This window comes from Macrobrachium rosenbergii, chromosome 10 (assembly GCF_040412425.1).
Source record: "Macrobrachium rosenbergii isolate ZJJX-2024 chromosome 10, ASM4041242v1, whole genome shotgun sequence".
In the NCBI taxonomy this organism is placed as follows: Eukaryota; Metazoa; Arthropoda; class Malacostraca; order Decapoda; family Palaemonidae; genus Macrobrachium; species Macrobrachium rosenbergii.
Window position 1 is genome coordinate 44,549,931 of NC_089750.1, and position 14,927 is coordinate 44,564,857.

General features: G+C 36.9%; 1 protein-coding gene across 6 annotated transcripts in view; it reads left to right on the forward strand.

Moving 5' to 3' along the window:
* The window catches only part of pns (pinstripe), a 213,642-nt gene that overhangs the window by 141,590 nt on the left and 57,125 nt on the right, over positions 1 to 14,927 (forward strand). For all 6 annotated transcript variants that reach the window (XM_067110205.1, XM_067110203.1, XM_067110207.1 and 3 more), the window contains exons 3-8: positions 9,481 to 9,651; positions 10,159 to 10,394; positions 10,958 to 11,123; positions 13,137 to 13,236; positions 13,477 to 13,661; positions 14,365 to 14,507. In XM_067110205.1, the coding sequence (XP_066966306.1) occupies positions 9,481 to 9,651; positions 10,159 to 10,394; positions 10,958 to 11,123; positions 13,137 to 13,236; positions 13,477 to 13,661; positions 14,365 to 14,507 (1,001 nt within the window). The remainder of the gene's footprint in view (positions 1 to 9,480; positions 9,652 to 10,158; positions 10,395 to 10,957; positions 11,124 to 13,136; positions 13,237 to 13,476; positions 13,662 to 14,364; positions 14,508 to 14,927) is intronic.

Genomic DNA, 14,927 nt, shown 5'->3' on the forward strand with positions numbered 1-14,927 from the left:
ATATATATATGTATATATATATGTGTGTGTATGTATGTATGTATGTATGTGTGTGTTATACATATAAAATATATTATATAAAGTGTGTGTTTGTGCACGTAAGATACCCATAAAATAGTGGACAGCCCCTCTCTCTCTCTCTCTCTCTCTCTCTCTCTCTCTCTCTCTCTCTCTCTCTCTCTCTCTCTCTCTCTCTCTGGATTGAGACTATGTTTTTCAGTGCAGACTGCAGTTGGACAACCTCTGGAGTTTATCTCTGGGCCATTGTCGGAACTTTGGGGTAATCACACAAATGCCATAGACGGGTTTACCGTGTGAGTCATATCCCTGTCTCATACATTAGAAAGAAAGAGCAGAGTTTCATCGTAGAAACGTGTGTCTCAAGAATTTTAACCGTTCAACCTCCTGGTCATCCATATAAACTGTTGCCAGTTCGCATGCAGCATTTATAACATTAAAGTATAGGAGCCGCATCAAGACCACAACATATGTTAAAACAGTATTTATCATTGTAAAGACTAACGTTCATCTTCCTTGGCAGAAAGTTTTACAACCTATTCAGCTAACTCGAATCGTGGAGAGAGAGAGAGAGAGAGAGAGAGAGAGAGAGAGAGAGAGAGAGAGAGAGAGAGAGAGAGAGAGAGAGAGAGAGAGAGAGAAGAGTTGCATTTCATTCTGTAGGAGCTCACTTTTTGCGTAATGGGACTTTGCTGGATACAGTAGCACATGGGCGCACCCTGGTCTGTAATATATACTGTGTGTATATATATATATTATATATTATATATATATATATATATATATATATATATATATATATATATATATATATATATATATATATATATATATATATATATATATATATACACAGTATAATTAATCTTGCATCAAATTCACTCCCGTGTAACTGTCACTAGCGTTATTGATATCATTAGTAGTATTAATAGAAAAAGAGTTTTGGGTCTATTGCTTGCTTCTGTTTTTTTTCACCCAGGTGTTCAAATGCTCTGGTTTCTTTCGTAATGGGACTGTAAAAAGTATTTGGATACATAACTGATATGTATGGATTAATGTAAACAGATGTCAACGATGTCAATTTTGAGGTCTGCTATTAATCAAACGGTTTATTCAATCTCTCTCTCTCTCTCTCTCTCTCTCTCTCTCTCTCTCTCTCTCTCTCAGACAACAACGCAAATCAATATGTTTTGTAATTAATATTATCATCATCATCCCTGCTTTGATAATTCGATCACGAGTGGTCCATAATCAGCCGATCACCATTCTTTCGCTCCACAGTCATAACAATAACAGGGTAATAAAAAATATCACCATAATACTGGTCACAGATTTTAATTAACGCTCTGGAATCACATTTTGCAGTCGCTGTGGAACGCAGGTTTATAACCTCCCATTGCAAATGGGGAATGGCCCTGTATATATTTCGCGAAATCCGATCCATTATGCACAAATACCAAACCGCCGATTTTGCTCATGCTGGCCTGAGCATTAGTTTTTATTTTGTGCCATGGCGGATGGGACGGTCAGCGTCATAACCTTGTCTAGCTCAAACGTGGAGGTATCATGAAAAACCATCAGTACGGATAAAAGAAGGTCAGAAGAAGACTTTCTATCTTGCACCCTTTTTCTTTCGATCTTGATCACCTTTCAAAGTATCTGTCCTTGTTCATTTTTTTCTCAGTATACTGTCCGCGCTATACTGAGCAAGATGCTCTCTTCGGCAAGACTTATTCTTTTTTCATAGACCTCCCTGAAAGATTTATGGAAGGCGAGGTCTGGTCCACAAGATTTCATCTTATTATGCCGAGAGCATAATAAAATGGAAGCATGATTTGCGACGTGCTGAAAAAGGGAGAGGGTGAGGTGAGGTCCTTCTTTCGTTGCTTCCAAGAGCTTTTCTTCGCTTTTCGTATGGAAGTTGAAATGACTGGTTTCATCGGTTTAGACCCAAAAGAGTCTCGATTGATATAGCCTCCCACTGAATAATTTAAGAGAACGTCTGTAAGGGACTGAATGTTTCTTTAATACTTTATTAGAGGGTTGATACCTTTAATCTATTTTTCAATACTTGATTGGTTAATCCTTTTCAGTATAATGTTGTATATGCGTCACCATTTTATTATTTATTGTGAGTTGATTATTATTAATGATGTATATATTTCTGTCTAAACTTCGCTTAGTCCTGAAAGAAAAAAAAGGATGTGAATCCATTTTGCATTGATTTTAGCCAGCCTGCTAAATTGCATTTCATACCGTCGGGAATTGCTCTGATAAAGCTCTGAGCAAAACGACTTAAAAGTTAGGCTTGAATATGGTTTAGCTCTGTTACACAGTTCTTTGTAGGATCTAATCCAACTATTGAAAATGTGATGTTTGAAATTAAGCAATCTTGTATGAAAAGATTTGTTGTTTAATAGATAAATAGATAGATTTATATTTTGTATGTATACACATATAAACACGCACTCACTATATAAAATATATAATATATATATATATATATATATATATATATATATATATATATATATATATATATATATATATATATATATATATATATATATATATATATATATATATATATATATATATATATATATATATAGAGAGAGAGAGAGAGAGAGAGAGAGAGAGAGAGAGAGAGAGAGAGAGAGAGAGAGAGAAAACATATCAATCTGTCTATCTGTTAAAAGTAACAAGTTTTTCATAATTGGTTGCTCTAGAGAGAGAGAGAGAGAGAGAGAGAGAGAGAGAGAGAGAGAGAGAGAGAGAGAGAGAGCGCACTTCTAGGAGAAGCGAATTAAGAATTTAGAATAGAATAGGAATGGTTATTAATATTAAAAGAAAAATAATTGGTTATGACAAAAATTTCTTCATTTAAGGTTGTCCCATTTTTTTTATCCCAGAGAGAGAGAGAGAGAGAGAAAGAGAGAGAGCCTGATAACACGAGGCAGTCTAATTAGGACATCAATTAAGAACGGAATTGCAGACTGCAGGGAGTGCCACTGTGATTGCCTTAATCACGGCAATTGCGTTGCCGTGTGGGACACGGCGTTTCAAACGGCAATAAGCAAGTGAACAAGAAGTAAACTACCATCAAGAGAAAGCAGGAGAAATAAAATGACTGCTAGTCGTATTTTCGGAGACGACCTTATCTTAAAGTGTCCGATTTGATGTCTAGGGTATTTTCCAGTCTTTGTAGATTCAGATTTAGGTCTCGTTTCGTCCAAGCCGGTGCCGTTGTACCTGGAAGCAGTGCTGACTTTGATTTCACAGTTTATGATGAAATTAGGTTGCGAAAGGGCTGGTTGCTCGTTTGGCCTCCCACTTACATAAACTTATAACTGCATTATTATTATTATTATTATTATTATTATTATTATTATTATTATTATTATTATTATTATTATTATTACGAGCTTGATGGCGCACGCTACGCTGCGCTGGAACCTGGTTCTATCCGTCATGTCTCCCATACCCCTCTCGATCCCCTACCTATCCCGCCCCCACCCGGGGCGGCCAAACAAAAAAGACCCACCCGGATTTTATTATTATTATTATTATTATTATTATTATTATTATTATTATTATTTATTATTATTATTATTATTATTATTATTTAAGAGTCATAAATATTTGTTCTGGCTACGTCCATTATCTAGCTTGCGTTTCCATTTGACGTTAGGGAACAACGCACTCTTTGTTTATTAGATGAGGGGATTAGAGGAACCCTTGACTCATCAACCAGGCATCTCACTGGAAGAGACCAATTTACTTGGTTGGCCAAACGGAAGTTTCACCTATTTATGTGAGAACAGATGTGAGCGCTGCGGCCTTGCAAGTAGTTGGGTTCCTGCAGTTGAGGAATTGCACCCCAACCACCATCTCAATTCCATTTTTGTTTCTATTTGGAATGCCTCTCTCTCTCACTCATAGAAATCTATAATCTTCTTACGTTTATATAAGATTTTACTTTGGTCATCTCTGTATACAGCCGCCTACATGATCATTATATCTGTTAATCTCGTTTCCAGAATTCTCTCCTTACTGTTGTCCTTATTTGATCATTTCCCTTTTCCTTTTCTCCTTCGCACAGAACAAAGCCGCCTCCCCCACCTGTCTCCTCCACATCTTCCTTCCCTCCCACCCCTACCCCTCTCCCATCAACTTCTCTCTCCCTCTCTCGTATCCAATCACTGTGAAGGACCTTGTGTCTGTCTCTTTACACCCATCCACTACTACACCCCTTCCCCCCCTTCTCTCTCTCTCTCTCTCTCTCTCTCTCTCTCTCTCTCTCTCTCTCTCTAGTGCGCGATTTCGTGGTCACCGGGCTCCCCACCCCCCCTTTCTTTTTAGTTCCTCGCCCTTTCCCTTACACCTTCCTCCACCCACACCGTCTTCCTTACCCTTGGCCCTACCTTTCCCATCCCGTTCCCCTTCCCGTTCCCCTTCCCCTTCCCCTCCCTCTGACACTTCGACCAGGTTCATCACCGCCTTCATTAATCCTGTGTGCCATTTGAAAAGAACGAAACTCCTGGTTTGACTGGCTCGATGCCGAGATTGAGGTCGGTGCGCGCGTGTCAGTGCGCCTGTGCAAAATGGTAATTAGAATCATTTTATTAGTCGGGATTTGATCCAAAGGCTAAGAGCTGGAAGTGACATTATATGATGGTTCTGGTGTCCTTCACAAATCCCATTAGACAAGCTCATTTCCGTCAACAAGTTCTGGGCCCTATTTCCTGTGGGTCTCTCAGTTCTTTTGGATTTCTTTTCTGCATTTTTTTTTATCTTATGCTTTGTAACTGACGTATTCAAGATTTAAGTGTACCGTGGTTTCCTCGTATTTTTAAGACAGTGATCTTTCTCACTGTCTTATAACACCTGTAACACACCACTTAATTTTGCTCTCTCTCTCTCTCTCTCTCTCTCTCTCTCTCTCTCTCTCTCTCTCTCTCTCTCTCTCTCTCTCTCTGTGTGTGTGTGTGTGTGTGTGTGTGTGTTCGAATCCCGAAGATAATTAAGATAGCGAGATGGGCGATTTTCCTTGAATCTGTGGTGCCTCTATTAACCTAACAACTATTAACCTAGACAACTGTTTTGGGTCGCAGTTAGTATGAAGGGAGAGCAGTTAGTGTGAAGGGAGAGCAGTTAGTGTGAAGGGAGAGAAAGAAATAAGAGAGAAAAACAGATGTGGGTGTTCATTGCTTTGTAAGTGTATAGTCAAAATGGGAGGGCCTCGACGCGGTATTCTTATCCCACAGGGGGCGAACCATTCATTAAATATTCAGTACTTTACCATTGGTGCCAGAGATTTTCGTCCCACCGGATGTATGGACTCTGTTGTAGACGTCCCCCCCCCTTTTCCTCCTCAATTTTATTTATTTTTTTTAAGATAGTAGGTAGGGCGGGTAGCCCATTCCTCCTGTGCATACGGAATGGAAAGGGAAGAATTGGCTGTAGCTCCCCAGCCGTTCCTCCTCAGGATGTGTATGTGTGTGTGTGTGTGTGTGTGTGTGCGCGCGCGTGTGTGTGTGTGTTAGACTGAATGGCAAGCGAGAAGAGGAGGACATGGAAGGCTAATTGGAAGACTGAATTTATGGTAGTGGGTTGAGATATTGATGAAATACTTTGTGTCAGTCTCGGGAATGACAAGATAAGTTGATGCTGCATCGTAGGGTGAGGTCAACCATGAAAAGAAATCGTGCGCCAAGAGGACAGAATGTAATGTGCATTGCATGTCATTAACTTCTAATTTTGCTGGGAATGAGCTCTTCTTGTTAATGATGCGTTTAATGCCGGAAGCGGCATCGAAATGCCTGGGATGCTTTTCTTGTTTTCTTTCTTCCTCTCATTCTGTGGGAAATCTGTTTTATATAATGAATGTTGTCAATAATTTATTTATTAATGCTGGAAAAAGCAGTTTTTGATCATTTAATTCTTCGATTTTGAAATAACTTTGTCAGAGATATAACGATGCCACCAAACAGGCAGAATAAAAGGTAACATACTTGTCTCGTCTGATAAAAGGTACCTCCCTTGTATGTGCAGGTATACGCACACGTATTTCGTATTTAAATATTCTTGTTTGATTTTACAAAGAAAAAATGTAAAGGTGTTTTTGATCCTTTAACAAAGGAATGACTAGTTTGGATCCTGCTGGCCTTTTCACGCAAGATACTGTAGAATATTTTATGCCAAGGAAATAGTGCTGCGAGGCTCAATTTCCGTTGTCATGTGCGAGTTTTTTTTTTTTTTTTTTTTCAATGACGTCTGTTCTGTATTCAGAGTATGCTGTTTCGATCGGTTTCCAGATAAAATGGCAGGGCGTCCCGCAGAAATTTCCAACCCATGACGTTATAGACGTGTTACCTTGACAACCTTTTCATGGAAGTGCTAGAATTGGGAAGTGACGGCGCCTGTTGGATTTAAGAGATAAATGGTTCGATTCCACGTAAGGTTTGACTGGTTGATGTGTTAAGGGTAACTGGTGTTAGTTCAGAGACCATCGAGTCCGATGCGAGAAATGTATTTGTGCTATATTCTTGGGGAAAGTTTAAAATTATGTTTACGCAGTTCAGCACAGTTAAAAAGTTATACTGGTCTGCGAAGGCTTACAGATGAAAATGTGAGGCTTGTCCACTTAAGAAAAAATACTTACCTCCTTTTGTGAGTATATGAAATATACTTGTGTGTATATTTTTGTAACGACATATGTGTGTGTACATACACTCACACACACACACACACACACACACACATATATATATACATACAGATATAGATATTTATCTATTATTTTTCATAAAGCTTCTATTGTATGTGTTCCTTTAGGGATTTTAGTGACAGCCCATGCATGTTAAAAACACACCGAGGAACAATAAAAAAGAAGGTTAATGGGGAAACTGAATAAAAGCTGTTTGTACGAAACATTTAATTAGGAATAGTTTGTGGCAGGAAGTTTCTATTTAAAATATTCAGGTTGATGCAATTAAACGGTCACAGCGTTTACAGCACACCGCGCTCTGTGCAACATGATTTGTTTTTAAAACAGCCCAGCATTTTAAAGTGCTCAGGACTCATATATATATATATATATATATATATATATATATATATATATATATATATATATTGATATATATATATATATATATATATATATATATATATTGATATATATATATATATATATATATATTGATATATATATATATATATATAATATATATATATATATATATATATATATATATATATATATATATATATATATATATATATATATATATATATATATATACACACATACACATACATAACAATGTTTGTATGTATATATATATATATATATATATATATATATATATATATATATATTATGTGTGTGTCACATCCACCGTGACATTTTTTATATTCACAAATATAAAAATTTCGTTTGACACCGAGTTCACTATACCTCGGGAATAACTTGCACCCAATAATATTATAAGTGATAATTGCTTGGTCACCAGTGGATTCGAACTACCGACCGGCTGGGAAACAACGAAAATACAGTGACTGTGACCTCTTAGCTGTCAAGAAGATATATATATATATATATATATATATATATATATATATATATATATATATATATATATATATATATATATATATATATATGTGTGTGTGTGTGTGTTGTGTATATATGTATGTATCTATTTTTTTGCACGTGTGTGTGTGCATTATGCATGTACATACCTATATGTTTGTTTATACATATGTTATTCACCACATACTTGTTTTCTTGGAGGAGGCGGAGGTAGAGTGGCACAGCACTCAGGTCCCTCAACAAGTCAATAGGAGGAAGAAATGTAGAGAAGCGGTGAAATCTTAACATTATCACGTCTTTTTTTTTTTTTTAAATTCGATGAACAACCGTACAAAGCACAGTATTTTGCCATTTTGTTGAATGACAGCAGCGCCACTACGGTAAGACACAAGACCTGCTGATTTAATAAAAATAGGGAAGTACAAATGTTTTCCTGCCAATCACCTGTCTAGTTTGTAAACGAATGAGAAGTCAGGAGCCTGACCTAGGACAAACAAGGTCGGGAGGTCTACTCTGACGTCATAATCCAGGATGCGCAGGTAGCGAGTCATTTTGTGCCTTCCGCGGGTTGACCTCCCTTTCTTTGGACCTTGAATAGGAGGTTGTCAGTCTCACGACCTCTACAGATTTATGTTTCAAGTACAGAACCCGAATCAGACCGGAATATGTACTGCGGTCAAAATCAACTTAAATATATGTTGATACCATTGTGGATGGCATTGTGGATAAGTTGAATGTCTACCTCTGTATTAGTCCCAAAATGAATAGGTTCAAATCTTGACCAAGGTAGATGGTAGATACTCTTAACATATATAATTCCCCTTTGGGTGTAAGTTATTTCCAATGTAAAGTGGATTCGATATTAAGGGGGATATTCACGGCTTAATATTTTAGGGTATAAAAGATTCATACGTGTGAATTCAATGACAAAGTCTCTCTCTCTCTCTCTCTCTCTCTCTCTCTCTCTCTCTCTCTCTCTCTCTCTCTCTCTCTCTCTCTCTCTGTGATGCCTTGCGTCATTTTCTGGGACAGTTTTTATTTTCACCGGATCTGGCGAAATCTTTGATCATTAGCTAATGGGAATGTCATATAAATAAGATGGAGGCGGAAAGGACCGTATCATTCTCAGTCGCAAAATGCAACTCTTCCCCACAAAATTTAAAAGCAGTAACTTTTTTTTAATAAGATCAAAGTTTTCTTGTAAAAATTTCCACAGTATAAAATGTTCATATCGAAGTAAGCTGTTGCTCTCGTCGTCATTTACATTTTGCTCGTCAACTTTTTGCAGTTTCGGTTCGTTTTGCCCTGTCCACTTGTCAGCATAGAAGAACAAAAATGAGGTAGATTTAAATTGGGTTATGTCACAAACCATTCCAGTTTTAATATGCAGGTAAAATTTTTGGAATAGTTTTCTCAGGTGTGTGTGTGTATGTGTGTATATGTATGTATGTATATGTATGCATGTATGTGTGTGTGTTTTGTGTTTGCTGACCTATAGTTTTTATTTTGAGGGTCTTTCTGATAATCATGCTGGCAGTTTTCGACGAAAGACGGAAAATGAGCCAAGATGACATGAATCCAACGCTTAGTGCAGGCAGTACGAACGGTTGAAAGAAACTGTCGAAATGATGTCTATTAATGTGCAATTGCGCGGTCAAACACGCGCTCGAATGTGACCTCTTAAGATGTCCGGGAAAATTACCAGTATGCCAAGAAAATTGTCATATTAGAAATGATACGCCATTATTACTTTTGCGGAAATGTATGTTCTTATATATCGCCAATGTTCCCTCTGCTGCAGATTCCATTTCGCGGGTTATCATCATCATTAACATAATAAGGTTCCTTTGTTTTTCCTTTTTCAGCTGTGCCTGCCTCGTGGTCTGCAGTTCCGCACCCAGAAGCATGTGTTGGAACCTCGGTTCCACCCGTTTCTGGTCACCAAAGAAGATGGATCTAGGGCGTATGGCTTTGCCTACGTCTTCTTTGAGGAAGTCAATTCCAAGCAGATATGTACTGCTATGCACACACTCCAGGTACTGAGTTATTCATTTTTGTGTTTGTGTGGCAGAGAGGGAAGGGAAGGGAAGGGGTTTGTCCCTTGGGTCTTTAATGTATGATGCTCAGTTCCTAAAATAAAATATCTGGAGGGGAATTGCTGATTATTAGCTGTTGAACTGTAATTCAAAATCTTTTTAGTCTTGTAATCACTCGTAGACCTTTTGTTTGATTTTTCGGTTCACTCTTAAGTGTTGTGGTTTAAAGTATAAGGCGTAATTTCTCGTCTTTCTATCCATCTGTATTGCATGTAATTGTGTGAAATGCACTCGGCTATCAGAGGGTAATTTATCATGATCATAAGGTCTTCCCAGGCATAATTATGCAACTGACAGCAGACACTCTCACTCCAGTGCAAATACATTGCAATAAACATCATCATTTCACCATCAAGAGTCATCTGATAACTGAGAAACAGTCGAAGTCGAGCCTCCCTCATCATCCTCGAGATGCAATCACATCACCTCTTTGTCCTCTCGTTGCAGTCTGTATACCTGACGGAGATGTCCAGCAGTCACGCCAAAGCTTCGTCAGGAGCGACGCCCAGCCGGGACACCAGGTCGCTGCCGCGTCAGTTCCGTCTGTCGGCGCCCAAGTCCCCGGCTGCTCTCCACTTCTACGACATCACCAAAGATCAGCTTTTTGTCACGAAATGCATCGCGCTCGTAGGCCAGCACCCCTACGTCCTCTCCGCCAGGAAGTTTCTCAAAGGTCTTTATAGGTGAGCATACGCGCCATCCATTCCGTTCTGCTGCTTTGTTTGTTCCTATTTAATTGGTTCATTCATCTATACGCGTAATAGAGACATTTATTTCTCTTTTTATCTAAGATTTATTTATTGTGTAAGAAAGTAGTTAATTAAAAATTATGCTCTTAACTAAAAGAGTTTTGACGAACTTGACTCCTTTTTAAAGTATCATTGGGATTTGGATCACTTAGATATTTACACACCTATGGAAATATTATGGTGTTTATATGTCATCCCGTTTTAATTAACTATGTCCCATTTCTCCTGTACATATGTAAATATAAATAAATATATATATATATATATATATATATATATATATATATATATATATATATATATATATATATATATATATATATATATATATATATGAGCCTCGTTTGTTCATTTTAAGGTCACTCCCATAATCTTCGGAGTAAAAACTCGGGATATTGCCAGATCTGGAGGCACTGTTTTCTAATTCATGTTCTCTTGTTTAATCATTTTTGATTTTGTATTCATGGTTTATATAATTGTGATTTTTGTCTTGGCAGATTTTTTATTCAGTGTGAGAGTAGTGGTGTTAGTCTAGAGTCGCATGTGTACAACCTGCTGTACGAAGTCCCAGCCCCGCCCCCCGGCCGTTGCGTAGCGTTCTCCTGCGTAGGGAGAATGCATATTTGCTACCGTCCTACCAGCCACGAGGTCCCCTTATTTGAGGTAAGAAGCAGATGAGAAGAGTAAGTACTTTCCTTATAATAAATATGGATTTTAAAACGTTCTTCAACATCATACAACATGTATAAATGACGAAAGAGATTTAAACATTTTTAAGTGCTAGAAACGCTAAAAAACCTAATGCAACTGAAATAAAAACTATCTCTTATTTATCTTTAGACTTGCTCTAAAAAGTAAGCGTCGAGGCATTAATTATATTTTTTCGCTTGCAGGCATTAGTAGAACGATAATTCACCCAGCTGTGAAGAAACTTCGATGCATTTTAGCATCTCCGAATTAATTATTAAAGAAAGTGTTATAGTACAGGAATAAATTTCTGTTTTACGCATTCATTTGCAAATAGTACTTATATTAATTTATTAATATATCGAAAACCGTAAAAATAGGAAGATACGGCTATTTGTGTGCCTTTATGAGTGAAAATTGTAACTAGGTGTATACATGCAAATGATTTAATCACCGTCAAATGGTGGTTAAGGCAATCTCATTATGAACAAACACTCCCAAGTCCCGAAGCTGCGCAGGATACTGCGTAGGAGTGAGCTGTGATTATTCAGTAGTGAAGAAGACTTTTCCTCCTTTGTAACACTCGCCCAACTTTTGTAGGATATCATAACATCCTTTAAGTTTCTTTTGCTGTGGTGGCCATTGCCATTTGTCCACTTGCCGCAAGTATCAGAGAGAGAGAGAGAGAGAGAGAGAGAGAGAGAGAGAGAGAGAGAGAGAGAGAGAGAGAGAGAGAGAGGGGGTTGCTATAGTGTTTGAAATGTGGCTGTGTAATATGCAGTACTAACACTCCTTTCTTGTAATGCTACGTAAACGAAGGAATCGTGTACTTTGTTAGTTAAGAGGATGGTTAAACACTTGGGGTTGACTCATTTTACAAAAATATAATAAACGTATATAAGTACTTTAAAATAATATGATTCCGGTGTTCTTTTTTAAAACGAACTACTGTACCATCATTGCAGATATAGGTGGCTATGGGATTTATTGGGATTCACATGTTTATGATTCTTTGGAATCTGTAAAATGAAGTGAGATCACGTGCCTTTATGTGCAATTGCAGTGCAAATGTATTTGCAGTGTAATGTACGCACGGCTTAGGTTAACATAGTGTAGTACAGTAAAGTATACGGTATGAATGAAATGCTGCATTATGTATAATAATACAGGGCTTTTGTAATACAAACACTTTATTCATGAAGGGGACATTCATTAGCTTATTTGAAACGGACGGTATAGGTCTGTGCAATGACGCAGCACTTCTACGTGTCGTACATTTTAAATCAATGTTGCAATAAACTTGTGTAAAATAATTTAACATTCATTTGTCAGACGCGGATTGAAACTTTTAACAGTTGTTAGTTATCTTGTGTTTGTTTCTTGTTTTTGTATGATTCTGATTACTGCAATTCAATCCCGTTCGCATTTTATTGTGAATACCTCCCTAGGCGCAGTCATCATTTTTCAAAATCTCTCGGTATCAACCACATCCATTTTTCTTAAACAATTATAAAAGCGTAGGTTTGCCTCCTAGGAAAAATGCACAGTTCCTTCAAATTTGTGATTTTTCTAACAGTGTTCAGTGAGAAAAATTTAAATGGACCATATTTGAAGCTTTTATTTCCATTGTACTGCTTGATTGCATGTGTTTTGGAAAATGACAACCTTTTCTCTGTCAGCGAAGAGTTTAGATAGAAGTGAACTGTGATGCTACATTATTCATTACATTCCTTAATGAAGTTGGTAATGCAGGAAGGTCTGTCGTAAATTCTTATGAAAAACATATGCTTTAGGGGAATCAAGTGTCTTTTCTGTTGAAAAAACATTCCTTAAAAACATCAGGTTGCTCCTTGCCATGAATATTGTAGACTTACGTGTGAGGATGAGAAAATATCCCGTAAGTCATAACTTAGAACATTCCAGTACTAAAAAAAAGAATTTCATGAAGAAATATGAGAATACCACTGATTTGTAATCTTATCATTGCAGTATTCATTGCGGGATTTTTTCATGGGTCTTGGAGTGGAAAGTGTCGTTCAGCTCCTCACGTGTGTTCTCCTGGAAAATCAGGTTATTCTGGTGTCTAGTGGTGAGTAACACATCATGAAGGTTTGACATGCAGTCATATTGAATTGTTTGTCATAACAGTGGAATGTTTTTGTATCTTTAGGAGATATTGACCAGAGTTTGAGACATTTTAGTTATTATTTTTTACCCGCCAGTACCAACATTTTTCCTCTACCCAGTTTTCATGTATACAAAAGTATAGATATGGAGTATACCATATTTTGTTTAAGAATATTACTACTTAGTTATGTTCTCTTTCCAGATTACGATAAGCTTATGCTAGTTGCGGAGAGCATAAGCGCTTTGATATTTCCATTTGTTTGGCAACATGTGTATGTGCCAATCTTACCTACGTCACTTCATCACTTCCTTGATGCCCCAGTGCCTTTCATTATGGGCCTCCAGTGTGCACAAGACTCAAGAGATACTATACAAATTCCAAATGAGGTAACTGTTGGTATTGATTATGTATTCAGTGATTCATGTTAGAGTGTAAGAATATTTTTTTACAGTTTTCCTCTGATTTGTATGCTGAATCAACAGCGAAACATTGGGAAGGCACAAATTACACAGATTCAGGACTCTTAAATATGAACAACACAAAAACCCAGTAAACTAATTGTTGATCTCCCTTAAATATGATTCCCTGATTTAAATTGTTCTTGTATATATTTATGCTAATGGTTATGAAGGTCCTTTTCTTCAGAACACTTTTGCTATGCCATTAACCCATAGTTTTCTTCCAGTCCCACATAACCTTGCTCCCCCCCCCTTAAAAAAACAGTACTAATTCTAACTTCTCTCATTCTCTCTAGAAGACTAGAACCTTGACACACCGTTTACCAGTTCTTAAACAGAATTTTTGTTGCACTCTGGTGTATGTTTCTCTCCATATCAGCTCCTCTGTCCACAGACAATAAATGCAGTCTTTTTAACAGCTTACACTTTTTAAAATCTATTTGTGGGTTTGTTTTCATTGAGGATTGTGTGTTTTGTAATATTAATATTTTCCTGAAGAATAAATTTCATGAGGTTACGATTCTTTAATTTTGTAAACACATTAGACTTAATCATTTTTATGCCACGTTATTGTAGCATTTAGTGTAAAATTTGATTCATTCTTTTTAAATTTTACTTTAATGATCTATAGGCCAATCTGTGTCTTGTGGATGTGGATGAAGGTACAGTAGAAGTTCCTGAAGATCTTCCACAATTTCCCCATCGTTCAGATTTTGTACAAGAGTTAACACAGCTGCTTCATAAGTGGGACATCCCTAGTGGCAAACTAGACAGGTAAGAGTTTTGAGTCATTTGTATATGGCTTAGGACATTAATGTTAAGAAAAATAAGAATACTACCATATAATAAAGTGCTTTTTCCTCCAGTTTGTGTAAATTCATGTTTTCTCTTCTTCAGAGAAAAGTTTTCTGTGATCTAAGTCCATTGTTCTGAATCACAGTATAGCAAAATTTAATTTCTTAAGATGAATGTAAAGTCTAAAAAGTTAAGCTTTCTCTAGTTATACTAGCCATATCAAATCTAAAATGGATATTGTTAGTACGAAGATTCTCCATCAGTCAGTCTAATAACACCTGTCAGGCCCATCTCTTCCCACATTCATTCTGTAGAAATCACTAAGCCATGGATATAGTGTATACTGTATTTTGTTATTTTTAAGACATAAATTATAAGATTGTACTATGTTTTTAATTT